The following is a 23163-nucleotide window of genomic DNA, read 5'->3' on the forward strand; positions in this document are numbered from 1 at the left end:
TCACCGACCTCTCTCCACACTCTCTACTGCTCTGTGGCTGGCCCCCGGGGGAATTCAACTCCAGCTGGGTATCAGTTCCACGGAATACCTCCAGATCAGGCCTTCTTCCTGACTCATCCTTCTGTAAATCGGCAAGGGCACTTGTTATTGCCTCCCCTTGGATTCTCTGTGAGTGTGGCTTTTCTACAGCCCGAGTCTAGCAATTCCACTCTCCGGAGTACTTGTGGGTACATTTCTGTTGTCAGTTGTCTATTGCTTCCCAGCCCACCCCTTCTCCTCCTCACGAGCCCTGTTACCTTTATTCTAGACATTGCATTTGAAAAATGTTTATGGAACTAAGTTGAGACCTAGGGTGTTATCTTTCTTCAGAGATTACTTGAATTTCTTTCTTTCTGCCTGATGCTTGTGTTCACACAGTGGGGGTGACTCGGGGCAACCTGTCTCGAGGAAGCCAATTCCAGAGTCAGGGGCAGAAGGGAGAACAAGAGTATTTGTTGAATTCTAGTACACAAGGATTTTTGTCTCACTTGAATCCACAATCAATGTTCATGGAAGCAGCAGTCAAGAGATCAAAGACATTGCTGCACAAGACCTCATTAGAGTACTGAAGAGCAAGAAAATTATGTTGAGGAGTAAGGTGTGCCTGACCCAAGCCAGGGTGTTCTTAGTTGCATCGTATGCCTGTGAAAGTTGGACATTGTGAATAAGAAGGCCATAGAGGTATAGATGCATCGGAATTGTAGTGCTGGAGAAGAATATTGAAAGTACTATGACCTGCTAGAAGCCAAGCTGATCTGCCTTGGAAGAAGTAAGGCCAGAGCGCTCCTTAGAGGCAAAGATGGCCAGACTTAGTCTTACATACTTTGGACATATTGTCAGGAGAGATCAGTCCTTGGAGAAAGACATCATGTTTGATAAAGTAGAAGGGCAGCAAAAAAGAGGAAGGCCTGCGATGAGAGGCTTCGACCGGTGGCTGCAACAATGCTCTCAGGCACAGGAACAATTGTGAGGATGGCCCAGGACCGTGCAGTGTTTCCTTCCATTGTGCATAGAGTTGCTATGGGTCAGTGCCAACCCCATGGTAACTAACAACAACAACACACAAGGAGGACAAAGGGGGCCTTGCCCATGAAAATCTACCTCCCTAATCAACAGGTCACGGTGTTTTATAAGCAGGACTTGGTGGACAGGTCTTTTAGAGCCCTTTGGTTTGGGAGAGCTGTCTGGTTCTGATGGTCCTTGGCTCAGAGGTATGCAGCCACATTCCAGCCACAGGTACTGCTAGAAAAGTCTGCCCTTCCGATCGAAATCCACTGCCACCGAGTCAATTCCCATAGAAGGAGGCCAACTGGTCATGTGCTGGGCCGTTAAACACAAGGTCAGCAGTTCAAAACCACCAGTTCTTCTATGGGAGAAAGATAAGGCTTTCTACATGTTAGTCTGGGTAGATTAGAGAAACAAATCCATATGTATATATATTTTGTATAAAGGGTAAGTGTTCATTAAGAAAACATCCCAACCCAGTGCTGTCTAAGCCCATAAGTCCGATATTAGTCCATATGTCAGACACCAATCTACAAAGTCCTCCTCAATCTCACAAACACACACAATGACGCCAACTGCAGGAGGAAAGCTGAATCAGTGAGTGTGTAAGCATCTCAGCGCTGACAGGGGTCTCCACGCAGCTTCTCCAGCACCCAGGGCTACATCAGGGTAGGTCCATGTGGCTTCTCCTCGGGGATGTCTTGCAGGAAGTGAGCCTTGCCAGCTGAAGCAGGGAACTGGCTAAGGCAGCTGCATCCTGGTCTGACCAAGAGAGAGCAAGAGATCTGAGAACTAGAAAGGTGAGGCTCACCACATCATTTATCTCTCCGCCCATCAATTATTCCCACATGTGTTTATCGGCCAGGTTGGCTCACTAAACCTTAACTACCTCACTACTCCTGTAAAGAGGTACAGTCTCATAAACCCACAGAGGGCAGTTCTATCCCTGTCCCATAGGATCGCTGTGTGTCTTTCAGATGGAGGTGGGTTAATCTCTAACTTCTAATGGGAAACAGGAATGGTTTGTCCACGTCCTGAATTCTGACAGAATTGCAAGACTGGAAAAAAGGAGACCCAAGGACAGGAAGCCGCAGCTGGGGCCCATTGGGGCATCACTCGGAGGATTGTTTTCACTCAGTTTGCCATTTTAAAATGCACGAGGCCATCCCTGTGATTGAGAACTGGGCAGCTGTCAGTGTGTATGAGGCCTGGTCTGTTTTAAAATTCACCTTCACTCCTAGAATTGCAATCCTAAATGCAGGTGGCTTACCAGAGCTCCCACCTGCCATAGGCCCAACTCTAACCTGTAACGACTGGTCTTATTAGACTCCAAGTGCTTAACCTTTGTGTTCCATGGGCCCCAATAGCAATCTGAGACAGCTATGGATTCCTTCTGAGAACAATGTTTAAAAAACACAAAATAAATAGGATTCCCTATTAGATGAAAGTACAGCTATTGAAACAACTTCAAAACCAAACTTGTGATACAGTAATATATGTGCTTCTTTATGAATGCACTAAATAAAGATGTACTAAACAAGATGTATCATCAGGTCTAATAACAACTATAATTTAGAAATAGGGATGAATGTAAGCGATGTTTTGAGAAATCTGCCACAATTGTATGTGCACTGTCCCTGGAAAATATCCGAACACTTCTGGTTTCAAAGTCACAAATATAGCTAATGCTACTGGGACTTGTTAGGTAGATTCCTAATAAAAGGCCGTCCTAGACTTCATTAGAAGTTAGGGGGGAAAAACAAAATTAAAAGGATGTAATGTTTTCATTAACCAAATTCACTGGACTCTCCCATCTGAGTCCCAGGTTCAGCACAGGTAGAGTGGAGGGGCAGTGACCAAGAGGAAGGCGCTCCACCCGAGGGTGACATTGTGGCTGCAACCATGGGCTCAAAGCTAAGAGCAGCTGGGAGAAGGGGTCCCCTCGGTTGTACCCGGGGTCGCTGTGAGTTGGAACTGACTCGATGGCCCCGAACAACCACCCAGGGAGTTAGAAGCGCTATTGCCTCTTAGCTGCCACTGCGCCTACCGCTGCAGGGCTGACCTCTCTCCGTTTCGCCTTCTGGGTCTTGGTGTAACAATTCCTCATTGTCTCATTAGCTCTGTGATGTCTTTAGAAAAATGCATCCAGAATTGCTTATTGTCTGCAGAGTGAGAGTTGGACCCAGATTCCTAGTCCGCCAATGCAGGATGCAGAAGTCCCTGTCCATTCTCCCTGTGATCCCCCCTTTATGGATTCAACCAAACCACACTCACGGCCACTGTCAAGTCCATTCCGACTCACAGCGACCCTGTTGGACAGGGTAGACCTCCCCCTGGCATTTGTGAATGTGCTATGCTTTATGGAAGTAGAAACCCTCATCTTTCTCCCGAGGAGCAATGGGTAGTTTCAAACTGCTCACTTTGAGGTTAGTAGCCCAATGCATAACCCACTGTGCCAGCAGGGACTAGAGGCCCTCCCCTTCTTTCTTCCCACTTGGATCGTTAGCCCATCCAGACATTTCCAACTCTCCAGTCTGCCCTCCATTCTCCACAGTCACCACTGGGATTTTCCCCAATGCAAATCAGATGTCTGAAATGCAAATCTTAGATCAGATCTTCTATCAAAACCCTTCAAAGGTTCCTGAAAGTTGTTGGGCAAAATCCAAACTCTTTAGTATGTATGGTAAATAGGACTCTTGCTTAAAGAGAAACTGCATCTTCCTGACACTCCAACTCAAATTGTGTTCTTGCTGCTCCCGACAACGGGAACCTGAAGGTGACCTCTAGTGTCTGTGCCTTTGTCCCAAATTGTCTCCCTTACTTCTCTCCTTAGCCTTCCTCCTCCAATGTTTCAAGTCTGGCTTGGGCACCACTCTCTTGGGAAGCTTGTATGCTAATTCCAGTCTTGGGAGCTCTCCCTGTGTTCTTTTATAACATCCCACTCCCTCCCATACTTTTATGAAAAGCACAGAGGTTTTTGGGGGAAAAGAGAAGTAAATTATTCTGTGAGCTATTCTCTTGCTGGCCTCCCTCACTGGGCACTGTGTTAGTGCTGGAAATAACAAGGCCTTTGGTCTGCACAAGGTTGTGAATGGCAGTCAGGGTCCTAGCTCCATCCTCAACCTGGGAACCATCCAAACACCATGAGTACGTTACACACATTCTGCTCACCACTGAACTGCCAATGTGACCAGGACAAATTCCAGGACGCTGGGGGAAGCAGTGACCATGATCAATCTCCTTGAGAATTTTGGGAAGCCTTGGAGAGATGGTTTCCCTGTGTGAAAGACAAGTCAGTTGGAGCACACGCAGAAGGCTAGGGAGCTTGACTTAGGGGTGCCCTCTTCAGAACTAACACACGTAGATGAAGGGTGGTCATACTGTTTTTTTACCCTTTCCCTTCATGCCTGTTGGGTCATCAAAGACACCCCTCTCCCCCACTCCATTGTTACTATAATGTATCAACCATCTTTGGAGGAGCACATCCAATTGGTGCCACGCTGTGTTTACAATGAAGTCACAACCTAAGTGGGGCTCAAATCATTTTCCACCGTGTTATTCCTGTGACCTCTTCTGGAAGTCAGACTGCAGCTATGCCTTTAAAGCTGGGCATGCCCAAACCATCTGTTTCATGCGACCAAGAGGAACTCATTTCACCTTAATTTTCTAGAGAATTCTGGTGGGCTTTTCAAAAAGATGAAATAGTAAAACTATAGGTATGAACAGGACACTAGTAAGTCATTTAAGGAAAGATAAAGACAATTTTGCCCAGAATCTGGAGTTAAATGATGAAACAAGGGTTTTCTGTATAGGGTTGCTGGAGACTCAAGCAATATATTCATGGATTTGTACTCTCCAGGCCCCAGGTGTTAAACAAATACAAATCCCTTTTATCCCCATCCTTTTCTGTGACAATAAATAACTAGTAAGACAACAAAGGGTCACAATTATCCTTGAGGTTCAGAAATAACAGAAGCAACAATTTGATATTTTAATATTTTACCTTTGAGCCGGGAAATACGTTTGAGTCACAAAGAGTAGCCCACTCAAGGGGCTTTGAGCCAATGAAAATGAGCTCCTTCTAACTTTCTTAGTGCTGGGTTTAAGGCAATCATTTTCTGAGTCTAACCAGTCTCATATGTTCAAATCTGTACTTAGTCTGTTCAAGATTCACTGTAAACTCCTTGTGGGGCAAAAATAACCATTTAGTTCTATTCTGACCACCACAGAACCTAAGAGAAGTGAGCCAAGAAGAAAGGTTTGTTATTCTGTGTTGAGTTTAATCCATTGTGAATAGCTTTCCTTGTCTCAAGGAGTTAGGTAGAATCTGTAAGCACGGTGGTATGCAGAAAATTCCCTAATTCAGAAAAGATTCTTGTGTTGTGAAAAATTTCTCCTCCTTTAAAGTCATGTGAATCTTAGTAGTTAGGCTTTTGGAAGACCTGGAAACCCAGAAAAAAGATGGCTCTTGACTCAAAGAATAACAGAAAGATGTTTAGTTGTGTTTTGACTATGCCAAGATGTTCGAATGTGTGGACTGTAACAAACTGTGGATAACCTTGAGAAGAATGGGAATTTCCCCCGATATGATCACTGAAGACAAATGGGTGCATAAGCAAATGTGGTAAAGAAAGCTGATGGTGCCCGGCTGGCTATCAAATGATATAGCGTCTGGGGATCTTAAAGACTTGAAGGTAAACAAGCAGCCCTCTAACTCATAAGTAACAAAGCCCACATGGAAGAAGCACACCAGCCTGTGTGATCACGAGGTGTCAAAGGGATCAGGTATCAGGCATCACCAGAACAAAAAATCCTATCATTGTGAATGAGGGGGAGTGTGGAGTGGAGACCCAAACCCAACTGTAGGCAATTGGACATCACCTTACAGAAGGGTGAGGGGAGATGAGCCAGTCAGGGTGCAGTGTAGCCACATTAAAACATATAACTTTCCTCCAATTCCTAAATGCTTCCTCTCCACCCACTATCATGATCCCAATTCTACCTTACAAACTTGGCTAGACCACAGGATGTACACTGGTACAGATAGGAACTGGAAACAGGGAATTCAGGACAGATGATCCCTTCAGGACCAGCGGTAAGGGTAGCGGTGCAGGAAGGGTGGGGTAGAGGAGGGGAACCGATTACAAGGATCTACATATAACCTCCTCCCTGGTGGACGGACAAAAGAAAAGTCGGTGAAGGGAGACATCAGTGTAAGATATGACAAAATAATAATTTATAAATTATCAAGAGTTCATGAGGGAAGTTAGACTGCAGCTAACTGTAGCGGGGAGGGAGGGGAAAAAATGAGCTGATGCCAGGGCCTTAAGTGGAGAGCAAATGTTTTGAGAATGATGAGGGCAATGAATGTACCAATGTGCTTTACACAATTGATGTATGTATGTATTGTGATGAGTTGTATGTGCCCCTAATAAATGATTAAAAAAAAAAAAGGGAATTTCAAAACACCTAATTGTGTTCTGTACATGGATCAAGAGACAGTTGGGTGGACAGCGCAAGGGAATACTTCATGGGTGAAAATTAGGAAGGGGGTATGTCAGGGTTGTATCATTTCACCATACTTATTCAATCGTATGCTTAACAAATAGAGAAGCTGGGTTATATGAAGAAGAATGTGGCATCAAGATTGGAGGAAGGCTTATTCACAACTTGGCGATATGCAGATGATACACCGTTGCTTGCAGAAAATGAGGGCTTGAAGCACTTGCTGATAAAGATCAAGGATTTCAGCCTTCAGTATGGATTACACAATGAATTAAAGTTAACACAAAAGAACTTAAAACTTTTCTTCTTGGCTCACTTCTACTTGGTTCTGTGGTGGTCAGAATAAAATAATGATTATTTTTGCCCGGCAAGGAATTTAGTGAATCCCCAAAATATATGCGACTGGTTAGACTCAGAAAACGATTTTCATAAAGTCAGGATCCATCTGATATCAACGATAGTCTTTGTTCCATGTCCTCTGAGCCTCGGGTAGTTCTCTGTCAATGTACTGCTGCAACCTTTGTTGGATGATCTTCAGCAAAATTTTACTTGCAGGTGCTATGAGTAATATTGATCTATCAGTTGAGCATTCTGTATTTGAACCCATTCCAAAGAAAGGTGACCCAAAAGAATGCTCTACCTCTAGAGGCATAAAACAGCCTGTGCAGACAAGGGCAGAGACAAGCATTTCACTGAAAGGATACCCACTTCATAATTTCACATTTTTTTCTTGTATAGGGCTGTTGTGAAGATTCTTGAGCTAATCCACCCAATCTATAGTAAAAACGCAATAAACATTAGATGTTAGTATTTATTTCAGTCAACAGTGCATTCCTCTCCATACTCCCAATAGCGGAGTCCTTCAATTCCCCCACGCAGAGGGTCTTCATTTTTCATACTTAAAATTTTAATTTTATATACAAATAGTGGGCATTATTTCCTTTACTTTGTAGATAGATCTCTTGGATAATCCACTCAAAGATCATTTAGCCCAGACTGATACCAGACCATGCCAGTTTGAGGCTGAGGCAAGAGTGGAAACCCTGGCAGGATTTTTGGGGGCAGCTCCAGTAGTTTCTGGTGACTCGACCTATCTACTGTAGGGGAAATTCCAAGGCCACAGGCCATTGAATTTACTGTAAACCTCAGTTGCTAACAGGTCAAGTTGGACTCCTTTGTGTAAAGCTGTGCTCCATGGGTTGTTATATTTTATTACATTTTAGGAGCAAGTTTACACTACAAATGCTGAGTTCCTGTTTAACAAGTTTGATCCTGTGACACTGGTTACCATTTCCCGATGTGTCAGTTTGTTAGTTCCATGCTGTTGATTCTGTGGAAACCATTCCTCAGTTTGCTTATCAGTGCTTTTTGGTACTTGTTGACCCTTTGGTCTCACGGTTATTTTTAAAAGCTCTCATAACTTATAGGTGATAGTATTCATTTTCTATACCAACCTATTATTTGACTGAAAGGCGACATTCAAGAAATAACTTCAGTTCTAAGTGCAATGGTTATCTTAAAGTGTTAGATAAAGGGCTTCCTCTGGATTCCTATTGGCTCAGTAGGTCTAGCTTTTTTATAGGAACTGGAATTTTGTTCTAAGATTTCTTCTTCTATATTGAACCTTCTACCTGTGTAACCCTATACATTCTGCAGCTTGACCAGTGACCCTACCCTTAGTGTTAGAAATATTGTCACAAGATGTTGAAACATACACCCCATATTGTCTATCATTTACCTCTCCTGCTCTTTCCCTCCTGTTGAGCCCTTTCCTCCCAGTAAAGGATTCACGCATAGTAAGCAAGCGTTGGCCATAATCAGATCTGGCCTGCTGAGCATGTGTCGATCTACATCTGAGCCTGGAACAAAAGTTCAGTCAATGAACAGTCACCTGCACAGCCTCCACTCAGCCCAACCACACACCTCGCGTGCTGGCCTCCTGTGTTCAGTAGCCACAGCTCACAAGATCTCAGGTGTTAAGAGGTTTACAATACGGCGTTTGCACAAGGTCCACGTGGCTCCTGTCCCATTTCACAGAAGGTACTAGTATTGTGGAAGTTAAGCCACACAGAGCTGTACTCACCACTAACTAAACCACATAATTTCCCTTCTTTCTACTTGGTTTACACTGACAGGTCCCTATCAGTCCTCCTTGGAAAAGGTAACTCAGGAAACGGTGCAATTCCCTTCATGGCTTTAGTCGAACTCATCAGCTGCGTGCAGCCTGACACGCACACAGGCGGAGTTGGAGACATCAGCATGCACAGTAGTCGCTCCCCCGGAGCAGCGGCAACTGCAATCCTGGAGGCTTGTCAGAAAAATGTAGACTCTGGGCTTCTCCCTAGGCCTTACGAATGAGAACCTGCATTCTAACAAGATGCACTACTTCTAATTCCACTATGATGTGCATAGTACAGCTAAAGCAGCACTGTTCTAGATTATAGCCTGCTCCTCCTCTCCTGGTTGCTCACCACTTCAATAAGCACAAGGATCTAGCAGGCAGGGAGGCCTAGGTTCTGGTCCTAAACACCCTCTGCTTTGTTTGCTAACTACTATGTGATTCTTAGGACTGCTGAAACCAGATGGGACAGTGTTCTGGGATCTGACCCTGGCCTGCCTAAGACCTCCCAGACCACTTTCTTCCCCCCAGAAACATGATCACAGGTCAGGTTCATTTCATGCTTTAGGATCCTTTGCACTTGCATCTCCTCTGCTCCGACTATGCTTTCTTTTGATCTGTGTGTCTGGCTCCCTCAATACAGACTTCAGTCTGAACGTACCTTCAGTGACACTCACCTGAACCACCCCATCTAGCCATCCGCAGTTCTAACTCTCTGGGCAGCACTGACTCTCCAGCCCCGGTTGTGGCTCAGTTGCCTTGGCGTGTACCTGGCTGCAGTTGGTATGGCTCTTCTCCACAGAGCCTTTGGGACTCCCACCAAATGATTGTTGGACTCCTGAAAATGAGGTGCAGAGGACTCGATGGAGGGAATTGGTCAGTTTTGACATTCCTCTGGGTATGAGAGCGGCATTTCAGAAGCAGGGAGAGAATCCCATGCTCATTTAGAAAGAACAGCCAGCAACTGAGAACTGGCAAGATGCCTATGGGAAGTAGCAGAGGACAGAGCATGAAAACCACCAGACAACGCAGCAGGGCAGGTAGGCTTCTTGGATACCAACACCAAGCACAGAGCAAGTGACTGAGAAGCTGAGGGTCCTCAGACACGCCTGCCAATGTGGTTGAGAAGGGAAAGCTTCCGACCAAAGAACTGTATCCTTACCATTTGTAACTTGTTAGCTTCCCTAATAAGTCCCCATAACCTTGAGTATCACCTGCAAGTTCTGTGTGGCCATTACAATGGATGGTTGAAGTGAGGTGAGAGGTACCCTGCTGTGGGAGGGAAGGCTGGAGGGTGGAGGTCTGCCTGACCCCTCCCTGGGGCAATCAGCTGTGGGCTGGGAGGAGTCAGATTCTCCTTTGTGTAGCTGGAGGTCAGGGTGGGCTGACTGTTCACTGGCACCCTATATACTCATGCAGATTTGTTTAATGAATGGTTGCCAAGGGTCAAAACACTCCGGAAAAAATCAAGGTAGTACGGGAAATAGCAAATACTTTTACTAGCCAAGAACCTTGGATTTTGCCTGGAGATACAGCAGGACTGCAACGAATACTCTGAAAGCCTTTCTCATGCAACAGGAAATCTTGCTGCCCAGGCAGGAGAGAAAAGACTGGCCCGCAGTTCGCAGTTTTATCACACTGCACGGAAAAGATGACCGATTACTTGCCCAGATACCCTCCTTCAGATCCGGGGCTGGCTGTGTTCACTTCAGGGCAATTTCATTGATTTCCTGGGGGAAAATGAGGAGCCTGAAGAAAAGCTGCCACGTACGGCAGCCACAATGTAGGGCAGTTCATGTGGCCCAGGGTAGACAGACTGACCAGAGGCTGGCTTGGCCAAACTGCCTGAGCTTCAAGGAAGCCTGCAGGGTAGCAGTGGGGAGAAAATCATTAGCCAACAAGCAAAGAGCTATCCAGAGGCACCTTCTGTCACAGCCTGGCGCTTCACAATGGTGTGGGTTTAGCTGTGACTCCCAGGTAAGTGTGACAGAAACTGGTTTTTAAGTCCAATCGGGGGTGTTCCAAAAGGTTAATTAACACAAGCTGGTGCTAGAAGGCAGGAGGCCACAGCTGTTTTCTGTAAGCTTTTTACAATCTTCCTATGAGGAAGCTGAAAGGAATTCTCCCCGCATTGTCAGGTCGGCCGAAATAGTCCCCGAATCATAGGCACTAATTCCTTCTTCTGAACTGCTTTCCCTCACTTTCCCTAGACACCTCAACCATCCCACAAACAAGTCTCCATTTATTTGTCTACTGTTCAGAATAGATGGAGCAATGGCCCCATCTGCTGATCACGGGCAGAAAGGGAGGAAGTGAGGGGAACACGGGGCAATATTAGGAACCCTCCTCGAGTTCCTTTACAATCTCCCAGTGAGCCACAGCACTGCCAAGAAGGGCTGGCCCCTGCACAACTACGGCCTGGGCGCTAAGGCCCAGACGGACTGATGGGAAGGTGTTCTGAATAGCTTCTCCTCAGGTGCCATGTCTTCGTTACTGTGGATTTGTTTCTGGCTCTAAATCAGTTGGACCGCTCCTGAAGCAACCAGAGGTGCAATGGTTTTGTATCGGATCAAGTGCTGTGAGCCCTCCTCCAGGTCAATCACATAGTCCCTGAAAAAGAAGGAAAAAAATATAGCTGCCGAGCTCAGCTGGTTCTCCACCAGCAGGTCTGTTCCCTACCGCCGGCAACACACACGTGGTTACCTCTGTTCATCTGTTTCTGGTTCTACCAGGAGGTTTTCTTGTCGTTCGTTCACCCGCAGGAACACATAGGAATCTAGATCAGGTTTGGGAACTGCCAAAAAATAAGAATATAATCAGGAAAGGCCGGTTGAGACAAAGGTGCTAGGAGTCATGGTACCTTGCCCTCAGGGACCTCCAATCCAAGGTCGTTTGGGCACGATGCTGAGGGGAGACCTACCTGGCTCTCAGAGAAACAGCACAGTTCCCACCCAAGGTTTCACACAGCAGTCATTTGCAACAGGTAATAATGAGTCCTTAGAGCTTAGGCAGGGGCCCTCAAACTTTTTAAACTGGGTCAGTTCACTGTCCCTCAGACCCATTGGAGGGCCGGACTATACTTAAAAAAAAAAAAAAAAAAGAACAAATTCCTATGCACACTGCACATATCTTATTTTGAAGTTAAAAAACAAACGGGGGGAAAACACCCGGCGGGCCGGATAAATACCCTCGGCAGGCTGTAATTTGAGGACCCCTGGCTTCGAGTCCTGCTGTATGTTGTGGAGGATACGACCACAACACTACAAGGTACATGTGTGATAACAAGCCTCATGTGTGAGTGGCTCATCTGCTCCACCTGTGAGGAGAAGGGAGGCACTGTGGGCTGAGGCAGGGAAGGCTTACAGAGGGAAAATCAGCCTGGGAGTGAAGAGCAGAGGCCGAGACAGACATGCGCACAAAGCTGGGAGGTTTTTGTTGTTGTTTTGTTCTGCTTGTGTGTGTGTGGGGGGATAATAGTGTATAATACAGTGTTTTTCAAAAAAGAGCAGAAAGAGTTAGATGGGCTCATATGGTGACAGAATTAAGTGTTAGAGCTAGACTAAAGAAGATAGGTTGCAACTTTAAGTGGAGTCTCATTGGTGGATGACAGGTTAAGATGTCTCGGCCATCCTTTCCCTTCTACCACCAGCCAACACTTCAAGTTTTTAGGTGTCCCGTGCTGGGCTGCTCTATGACCGCTCATCTCTTGGAGCTCCATTTATAACTAGAGGACTCCATCAATTTCGGAGTCCACCAAACACACTGGATAGTTCTCAGTTGGAGAGCTCAGCTCAGGATTCAAAGTGCCCTTGACTCCCTCCTCCCCCCTCTACGGGAGAGGACCTAGAGGAGAGTCCCTGAACTGCTCTTGGGCTTTGGGTCTACAAAGACTCCAGTATTGCCAGTTGGCTACATCTGGTTCCATGAATTCCAGTTTGGGTTTTGGCATGCCTTCCTGGGAACCCCCATGCTGCTGAGCCCACATGAGGACTCAAAGAACCCAGGCTAAGCAAGACTCTGCTTTCACTAGGATCAGCTGATCCATGTCCACGAGCCTGGCTGGAATCCTAGGAAAGTGCCCAGGACAAATGACATGCTTGAGAATTCACCTGCACCAAACAGAAGGTTGGAGACAGTGCCTCAATCCAGACCCGGGAATTGAGATTCATTCCCTTCAGTGGTTCCTCTGTTGGTTTAATCAATTAGATGAGACAGGCTCTGGCTCATTCTATTCTTTGAAAGTGCAAACAAAAGTCGTTGATGAGAAAGGGAACCAGACATGGACTTGGCCTTGTGTTCTCTTCAGGTAGACACAGTAAAATGACCAGCTTAGAGTCCCATCTATCTGGGATGAGTTTTAGATTGCTCCAAGTGAGTCATGTCTCCTTTTGTCCCTGTTCGAGGTATCTCACACAGCCCAAGGGGGATTACGACTCCCAGCACAGCCCGAGGGAAAGAGCAATTCTCACGGATCTTAGTGTTTGAGCTAATGGAACCGGCAGTCTACGCTTAGCCTGTAAACGAGACGGAGTCCAGTCTCCCGGTGAATTGTTTGATTTGGCCTGACAATTTGATAAGGTCCTGCTCAGATATGGCAAATTGGGAAAGACTGAGGAATACAGACTTTTACCGATATGTCAGGCACCCCCAGTTGGTTGAGGTCAAGTTAAAAGTTACTAACTCCTTTCCACATTGCACAGAATTTTAAGGGGATTATGGGAGAAGGGCTTGAGGAGAGCCTTTGGCCATACTTCTTTCCCTTCCTGTCCCCTAACCTCAGTATACGAATCCTCTTTTCGTTAAGGACTGGACACACACACACACACACACACACACACACACACACACGCTACCTGTCTTTACTACAGGTCACAAGGAACTGCTGCGCTTTCCCCAGTCTCCTATTCATTTCCCCCGTCCCAGAAAGGAGAGAGAGAGAGAAAGAGAGAGACACACACACACACACACATGCCACCTGTCTTTACTACAGGTCACAAGGAACTGCTGCGCTTTCCCCAGTCTCCTATTCATTTCCCCCATCCCAGTCAGATGCCTCTGACACTTGGCAGCAGAGCCCAGGTCACGGCTAGCTCTCTATCTTCAGGGCACAGAAGAGCCTGGCAAATCAGAGCTGCTCAGGGGATATTTTGTTGAATGAATGGATAACTAGATACAGGAATGAGTCCATATTCAAAATGGCAGCCAAATGAATTTCAACCAAACCAAAGAACACAGAAGTAAAATACTGACTTGGTACCTCCTTTTTTTTTTTTTTTAAATTTAAATCATTTATTGGGGGCTCGTACAACTCTTATCACAATCCACACATACACATCCATTGTGTCAAGCACATCTGCACATTTGTTGCCATCATCATTCTCAAAACATTTGCTTTCTACTTGAGCCCTTGGTATCAGCTCCTCAGTTCCCCGGCCCCCTCACCTTTGTACCTCCTTTTAAGGAATTTTTAACTGCAATTTTTAACCCAGAGCCCTGTCTCTTCTCTTTTCTGCCTGTCTCCATCCTTATTTTCCCATATTTGAGAATGAAGGGTAGAATGGGAATGAAGACACCTGTTAAGGCAAACTACAGTTCCTCAGAATTTCTGAAAAGAGAATGCTTTGCTTACCTGACCTTAAGAGGTCCACCTTCTGCAAGTTAGGAGGCATGTGCTTTAAGGCTACATTTTTAAGATACGTCTCCGTATTAGCCATGTACCTGAAACACACACATGAGAGTTGCTGTCACATACACAAGTGATAGGAGCCATGGATGGAGAAGGCTCTGAGATAACCTCCTTCAGCCCTTAGCAGAGCTTCCGTGACACAGCCCCCACGTTCATTCTCACAAGCCACTGCCCCGCTCCCTAATTACTCACTCCTTTGCAAAGGCAAACTCTTCTGGAGACAGGCTGGAAGGCTCTCCATCAGAGCGTGTTTTCTCCTTCTCAAGGACATGAGGGAAAAACTTCTCGATCTGTGAGGGTAAGTAGACATCGTCGTCATTAAAACATTTGGCACAATTCAAGCGTCGACATTTTTCTGAAAGACATGAAAATTAATTTAAAGACTGACTTAAAAACTGGGAAGTCTTAATGTCAAGAGCTTTTCCCTACAAGACCTACACACTGGACCTCAAGGAGGTCAAATGATTCACAGAAAAGAAGGCAAGTGTCAAATAATTCACAGGCACTCACAATGAAGGCAAATTAACAGGGATGGAGGGTTCAAGAAGAGCAAACCTGACTGGACAGTGGTTTAAGCAATATTTAAAGAAGGAGAAAGGGATATCATTGCAAACATTGAGTGATTTTCCAAGGAGCATTCAAAGAGCCCACAGAAAAATAGATTAGATCAAGATAATGGAATTTCCCCCAAACTTCCACAAGGCGTTCCCCTAAGAGGCACAACATACCCAGACGCTAAGAAACAGGTGGAATGCACATGTACACGGAACAGTGTAAAGAATAGATTCCGTGAGGATAAAGGTGAGTTTTGAAAGCAAAGTTAGTAACTATTGTTACAAATAAAATGCTCAAAGTTACCAGAAAGTATTCTGTTGCGAATGGAGATGGAAAGAACAAGCATGCTGTTCGAGACCAGGTGGGACTGGCCTGCAGCAAATACACAGTGCCATGTTTCATCTCCCATTGAATTCTTTCTCAGAAGTATGGTAATGACAAAGGTACGGAGGAGTCTAAGGGCAAGATGAAGGAATACTGATCTGTTTCAAAGGAGTTTACGTCTTCCAGCTTAGATTACATTAAATTAAACAAACATTGATCTCAAGTTTAAGATCCCATAGTTCTTTTTCCTATTATATGGAAATTGCTATTAATATTATGTTACTGAAGGTACTAAAAAAATATGCATTTTCATTACCTCAGAAGAATTACTGAGCTCAGAAGGGGTGTGAATGATTAATGAAAGACAAATTTCCTGACATTCAAATATGGAAAGGTGGGAAATGGTCGAATAGAAGCCCATGTCCTAACAGTGATATGGAAACAATATATGAGAGTCAGTACTTTAAAAGCGGTTTGTGAACTCAGAGAAAGCAATTAACATGCAAAATAACTGACAATCCCCCCCCCTCACCCCCCAACCCCAGGGGTGGGGTACAGAAGACTCCCATGGGCCTCAACTGTTTAAAAACATTTGATAAAAAAGTCTCTATGACACCCTTGTGGGCAAATTGTAAAACTGGGATGGGGACACAGCACATGTTGATTGGGAGACCCATAAACAGCTGAATCAAGATGACAGATCCAAGCTAAAAATAATGAATACAAGAAAGAAAGGGCTCTAAAAGTGAGTGTGGTGATTGCACAACTCTTTTAAATATGTTTACGCCACTGAATTGTGACTTACATGCCAATAAAACTGTTAAACTAAGAGTAGAGACAGAAACCCTCACACTGTGAAGACTTGAGGAAGTGGAAATGCACACTGCGAAGGGAAGAAGTGAGCCTCCAAAGCTGCACACAGCATGCTCCCAACACTGTGGGAAAGGCAAAGGCACAGGGACCGGAATCTACTTTGTTAACCTGAGGGTGTGTCCGGAACACTGGCCCCTTTCACTCACAGCATCCTTTGTCCCCCTGACAATAGGGGGTTAGATGCTTACCATTACTTTTATCACGAACAAAATTGAAATAAACAACCTTGCCGGTAAGAATTAACGAATATTGGTTCAACGTAAGGCAATCGGATGGGATCCCTAGCACTGCCCAGGCCCCATAATGAAATCAGTTAAGAGTTTTGATGGCATATTTATTAAAAAGCTGAAAAGAAGTGCCAAGATAGTTAATTGAATGTAATGAGTATTACTGAATAGTACATGTACAAATCTGAAAAATGTACAAGAAAAATTGAACAAACAAAACGGGAGTGAGGGAAAGCTTGTATGTGAGTGACAAAATTAGGATACAGAGACAGTAAGTTAGAAGCCCTGTACTTAGGGAGGAAAAATACCAAGCCACATAAATACAGAATCGGGACAGGACGGTGTAAGAATAACTGAGAAACATCAACCAGGGTGAGAGCTAATGGTGAGTGTAGGATGAACTAAGAATTATCTGTCAAAAAAGCTATTAGGTTAATAGGGTGATATGACTATCAGATTTGAGAAATGATCATCTTGCTTTTCACAAAAGGGGCCAAACTACAACTGATATAGTTGTTTGGTTCAGAGTGGCAAAATTTAAGAAGCACACTGTGGCAGTTACATAATCTCCTGTCAACTTGAGCAAAGGAGTGGAGTCTAGCCTGTCAATCAGGTCATGGCCAATGGTGCCTCTGTGTGGGCATGACCTTGTCCCTAAGGATTCTGGGAACTTCTTCCTCCCTGGAGGTGGGACACACTCCCTTTCTGCCTTCCCTTTCCTGCTGTTGAGACACTCAGAGAGCTGGAGGAGACACGTAGAGACCCGTGCCAGCATTGACATGCTTCTAGTGCCACTGGATCCACAAGACCTTCTACCCAACTGGCCTGTATTCTTCCTGCATTCAGCATCATTGCATGTGCTACGTGAGTCTAAAGAGGAATTTATGGACTAGTATCAGACATATGGACTTGATCTGGACTGGGCTGGGATGTGTTCTTAATACATAATTATTCTTGGATATAAAACTCTCTCCTATACATGAGTCTCCCTGGATTAGCTTTTCTAGTCTCCCTGGACTAGCACACATACTGACAAACTGAAACCTTGCTAGAAAAGAGATCGGGAGAAATAAATTTGACTCAAATGGCTGGTACGTTTAGGCGAGAGAAGACTGACATGAGACTCGCTAGCTGTCTTCAGATTATCTGAAGCGCTCTACTAGCTTGGTACTACCTAACAGGACAAGTGGAACCAGATGACAAGAAACTGTAAGAAGGTAAGAACTTTCTAGGGTTAAAACACAGAAAATAGGACTGTTTTGCAATTTCATTTTTCCTATCAAATTATTATGGTCTGTTTGACCTTGTCTGACAGATATAACCTGATCTTGAAAACTAGTTTTCCTTTAGCTAGTATTCCTTAGTCAACTAATAGGGGCCCTGGTGGCATAATGGTCATGCGTTGGGCTGCTAACTCTAAGTCCAGAAGTTTGAAACCTCTAGAGGCTCAGTGGGAGAAAGACAAGGTTTTCTACTTCTATCAAGAGTAACAGTCTCAGTGAGCATTGTAAAGTTGACTATGGCATATGTAGCTAGGTTAAAATGTAATACCTTATAATTTAATCTCCCTTTTGACCCATTTTAAAGTTGTTCCAATTTTTAATATTTTCTGCTTTATTTTCATTTAGGTTTTTCTGTTTTATTTTGTTTATTTCTTGATTTTGTTTTTCAGTATATGAAATCCAGGACCAGTAAATCTATATAGAGAGTAACTAACTGGATTAATAATTACCTAGGGACATGGCAGGGGAGGTTGGCGGGAAACGGGAAGCTAACAACAACTACAAAGAAAGAAGAAAGTAAAAAAAAAAAAAGAAGAAGAAAGTGTTCTAAAATTGATTATAGTATTGACTGTACAATTCTTCTAAACGAATTGAACTACGGAATTGTATATGTGAATTCTATGAAAGTTACAGTCCCGGAAACCTAGGGTCTCTATGAATTGAAATTGACTCAAAGGCAGTGAACCGAACGTGAGCGAGTCAATCAATGCCAACAACTAACTGTCCCTCAGCACTGCTACACTGTCACGCCAGAGGACACCACACACACAGCAGATCACCCACCACTGCCATCTAGTCCAGGGCTGCTTGTACTTTTGCCTCTCCTCGCCCCCTTTTGTCTTTTGCAAACCTGTAACATGGGTAAGCACTGTCAGGAACACCTGCAGTTCATCATGCCTGTGATTCTGAATTAATTTGGTTGCTGTGGCTTTTTCAGAAACTGTTTACTGCTGCCAAGTTCTTCGAGACCTCCACATCCAAAGGAGCTCTGGGCTTGATCCCGACTCCAAAGCCCCCATAGGTAGGGGACTAAAAACAGCTGGCATGCCCTCTGAGCTGTGCAGCTGAGTCTCCAGCATGAGCTCTGCTCGCCCTCCTTTAGTCCCTCTGAGTGAGTCTCAGTCCTCCCTTCAGGCTCTGGAGTCTCCCAAGCCCCAGCTCTACTTCTCAGAACCCAGTCTACATGGGGGGGAGGGGGGGGCTACATGGCTTTAACATGTACAGCTACTGATCTCTATGCCAAACCTTCCCAAGCCGACACCGCAAGTAGCTGCTGAGGACATAGCGGATCCTCCCCGTCTCCATTCGGTGGATGCTGACCTTCAGGTCTCCTTTGCTGGCCTTCTTGAGGTTCTCTTCCTATTTAAGGAGAAACCCAAGTGTAAGATAGCATGATGCTTCAAAGACTAAAGACCTTTTTGTGTGCAGCCAACCCCTGGCAACAGTCAGGACTCAAAGACTAAACATTTCAAAGGAGAATGGAAACCTAAAACTCACGGAAGAACTCTCATTCCCTTTTGTCTTTTAATTACACACAAATAATATATGACCACCGTCTCAATATGCAGACTCCAAGCAACACTCATTTGTCTCTAGAAAATAACGATCTGGGTTTGAAGAGTTTGGCTGTGGTCAGAAGGGCCCAGAACTCCACCTTCCTTGTAAAGTCAATGACAAAGCACAGAGAAGCAACGTCAAAGGGGACTGAAAGGCAATTATAACTCCAATTGAGAAAACGTACAATTTCAAAAATTTGAATGCTACTCTGAGCTGTTAATTCCTGAAGTCCAGATCTATGCCAAGGATCACAAACCCCAACGACCACAACCTCTCACTTTGCCGACCCAACTGTTTTTAGCTTTCCATTCCTTCGTAACCCTGAGACAAGCGGCTCTTACCATGTGATCCAGCTGTTCTATAACACATTCCACAATTTCAGACTTGCTTTCCAGCAGCTCAGGGGCAAACTTTTCATTCATCCAGGCCTACAAAGCAGGCAGAAAAAGAAAAGGCATCACTCACAGCGGTGCAGAGGAACTCTGGGTTAGCACACCAAACCAAACCACACCAAACCAAACCAAGCTAACTGCCAATGAGTCGGCCGAGATTCATAATGACTCTTTGAGGGTAGGGCTGTCCCTGGGTGTCCAAGACTGTAACTCTTTACGTGAGTAGAAAGCCTGCCTTTCTCTGGCAGAGCAGCTGATGGTTTCAAACTGCTGACCCGTGGTTAGTAGCCCAATGCGTAACCACGAAACCATTAGGACTCCAGAAAAAATCACCAGGTCAGCACAGGAGACTGCTTACCACTTGGAGAGACTGGAGTTGCTTCGAAGGAAAGCTGGCTGAAGAGAGCCTTTCCCCTTATATCCAAGCAGCATTAAAGAAGCATTCTGTCTGGGACCCAGTGGAATTGGTCTGCTAACCCAAACATCAGCAGTTTGAAGCTTCCCACAGCCGTAAAGAGTTCATCTCGGGAAGCCACAGGGACAGTTCTACTCTGTCCTATGGGGTCACTGTGAGTGAGAATGGACTCACTGGCAGTGAGAATGGCTACTGCTGAGCGCAATACCACCTACTAAAAGGTGTGGCGGAAGCAGTACAGTTCTCTAATGCTTCCTCCCCTCCACTATCATGATCCCAATTCTACCTTACAAATCTGCTTAGACCAGAGAATACACACTGGTACAGATAAGGGCTGGAAACACAGGGAAACCAAGGCAGATAAACTCCTCAGGGCCAATAATGAGAGTAGCAATACCAGAAAGGTAAGGGGAAGGTGGGGGAGAAAGGAGGAATTGATCACAATGATCTATATATAACCCAATCCCAACAGAAAAGTGGATGAGGGGAGATGTCGGACAGTGTAAAACATGAGAAAATAATAATTTATAAATTATCAAGGGTCTGTAAGGGAGGCGGGGTGGGGAGGGATGGGGAAAATGAGGAGCTCATACCAAAGGCTCACGTAACGAGAAAATGTTTTGAGGATGATGGCAAGAAACGTACAATGGATGTATGTATGGATTGTGATAAGAGTTGTACAAGCCCCCAATGAAATGATTTGGAAAAAAAAAAAAAGGTGTGGCGGTCGTGTCTGACCTCTAACTGCGGAGGGGCAGAACAGCCACCACCAGCAGCCACCGCTGCCCAAAGTTGATTCCTACGAGGCAAAGGTCAGAGGCACCTCTGCTCTGCAGCCACTTTTTAAAAAACCAATTCGGACACCAATGGCCCTTGCACAACACACTCTGCTTCTCGCCAGGGGTCAAATGCCTTTCTTCCCCAGTAGCACGCCCACTCTTCCTGACCACCAGGGGGCACTGCAACGTTTTCCTCCAGAGAGGAAGTTAACACTTCACTCACCTCTCTCTCATTCCTGAAGCGCTGTACCTTTCACAAGTGTTTTTTCACTCAGCATCATAGCATCCCAGAGAAGATGGACATATTACCTTTATTGTATTGATGAGAAAACGGAGTAAATGATACCCTAAAGACCTAAGACTTTAAAGGATCACAATGGAGTTTGGAATAAGGGGTTAAATTCCTAATTTATGACTCGGTCCAACTGCTTGGTAGAGCTCAGAAACTACCACAGCTGTAGAGAGGACTGCAATATCCCCAGGTGAGTAAGGAAAACCCTGTTTATCTGTCAATTACAGAAAACGTGGCTTTAGCATAGCTGAGAGTTGCATCCTGTTCTCAAGCTCAGATTATGTCTTTTGATTTCCCTGAGTCTCTGCTTCTCCAATTATCATCATCAAGACCTATTATTAAATACTGGCACCTGCTACTATTATATTAAAAAAAAACCCAAGTGTTTGCTTTGGTAGCATTTCTGCAGCTGAGTAAAATGAAGCGAGAGACACACAGCACCAGCAGCGTGGCGACGGAGAACAGGGTAAGCTGTCCTGGGGGACTTGCAGAGTAGGTTTTCTTTTAACTGGCGTTATTAGCTCCTGACGGGCTAAGTGTACATCCACCACCGAACAGGGACGCCAGCGCTGGGGTGGGCACAACTCCGGGAAAGGCTGTGGCACCACGCCCTCCTGGAGGGAATCATTAGTCTGAATTTACTGCTTTGCTTCATAGTTTCCATGTGTGACTGTGAAGAGAGCTTCCCAGCTTTTTCACGACAGGGCAAAAGAACAGCGTATATGGTACCGTGTGGTACAAGTGAGATTGAGGGTCCATCACATCTGTCTTCTAGCATTCAGAGAATGACAGTCATAAGACCCTAGGAAAGACTAAAAGGAGTATAAGACTTTCAAACTAAACCCATTCCTAATGTTCTGTGGGAAACGACTTGAAATCCACGGTATTTTAATAATCGGGGTGGAGTCCCCAGGTACCCCAAATGCTAAGGGTGGCGGTGAGGCTGGTGGCTTGGTCTACTCAGAGACGAGAGGCCTGCTGACAGACAGACAGACAAATCAGCTGCTGGAAACTACAGCTCACTCTGAGACACATGGGCTGCCCTGAGTCAGAAGCCACTTGACAGCCACTGGAGAGAAAAGGAAATGAAGGAATGGCTACATTTCATTCCTCATCAGAATGTGAACCCACCTGCTTTTCATTAAAAGGGGAAACTTTGCTTACACTGTAGAAACTTGTAAACGTGAGAGCATTCTATTTACATGCAGAGAGCTGTGTTCCTCAGGGGCTCCACTCAGTGTCCTCAACATGTTACAACTTAGGCTGGAGGCTGGGCCACCCAGCCTCAGAACCTGCACCTGGCTGCAGAAGCTGTCCAGGTGTGTGGGGCAGCTCTCTGACTGCACTCAGGGGTATTGCAACCGAAGATCATGCACCAAATGTAACTCGGGCTGAGTCACTGCCAAGCTGCACTGTCTGACCTCTTATGCTCTTGGACGGTCTTCTAAGAAGCCCCTGCTCACATCTGGAAGAGGCAGCCAGCCTGGAAGGTGGCGATGGTGGAAGGTGTCTGTGTGCAAAAGCTGCAACTCGCTAGTGGGCCCCACTAGCCCAAGTGGGAAGACTTGCCCCAAACCACATTTGCCTAAAACAACAGTTTTTTTGAAATGTATATAAAGTTTTATTGGAAATCTGCTTTTGTGGCTGTTCTACATCTGCTCCTGAGTTATCCTGCTGTTGTACGGGTTCTTTTACTCATTTTTCCTGCTGGCTTTTCCCACTGGATGTTGCTATAATTTTTTTACTGCAGGGGACAACACTGGAGACACAGTGTGGGAACTGCACCTGAACTGACCCCGCCGCACCGAGGCAAAACACTAAGGGCATGCAACAGAACAGCAAGAGGAGCAGAGCAAGGAAGTCCCTAGGGAGTACCAAAAATAGACTTTGGGAACAGGGTGTGGCATCCCATCGGACTCAACCAGAAGACACTCCTAAAGGTCAACAAACAGACCTTGAACTATTTATAGGCTTTACTTTTCCTGGTCATTGGTTTTTTGTTGTTTTTTCTTTTGCTGCTTTGTTTTGCTGTTTTGTTTTTGTGCACATTATTATCTCCACAGGTCTATCTACATAAGAGAGGCTGGATAAACAATCTGGAGGAGAAAACAA

General features: G+C 45.2%; 1 protein-coding gene across 5 annotated transcripts in view; it reads right to left on the reverse strand.

Moving 5' to 3' along the window:
• Positions 1-10076: 10076 nt before the first annotated feature.
• The window catches only part of GINS4 (GINS complex subunit 4), a 19502-nt gene continuing 6415 nt past the window's right edge, over positions 10077-23163 (reverse strand). For all 5 annotated transcript variants that reach the window (XM_004707555.4, XM_045286780.1, XM_045286778.1 and 2 more), the window contains 6 exons: positions 19515-19601; positions 18862-18975; positions 14547-14644; positions 14298-14386; positions 11372-11462; positions 10077-11278 (listed from right to left, as the gene is read on the reverse strand). In XM_004707555.4, coding sequence (XP_004707612.1) covers positions 11182-11278; positions 11372-11462; positions 14298-14386; positions 14547-14644; positions 18862-18975; positions 19515-19601 — 576 coding nt within the window. In that variant the 3' untranslated portion in view covers positions 10077-11181. The remainder of the gene's footprint in view (positions 11279-11371; positions 11463-14297; positions 14387-14546; positions 14645-18861; positions 18976-19514; positions 19602-23163) is intronic.

This window comes from Echinops telfairi, unplaced genomic scaffold (genome assembly GCF_000313985.2).
Source record: "Echinops telfairi isolate 266 unplaced genomic scaffold, ASM31398v2 ScPeMD7_9;HRSCAF=40, whole genome shotgun sequence".
NCBI classification, from domain to species: Eukaryota; Metazoa; Chordata; class Mammalia; order Afrosoricida; family Tenrecidae; genus Echinops; species Echinops telfairi.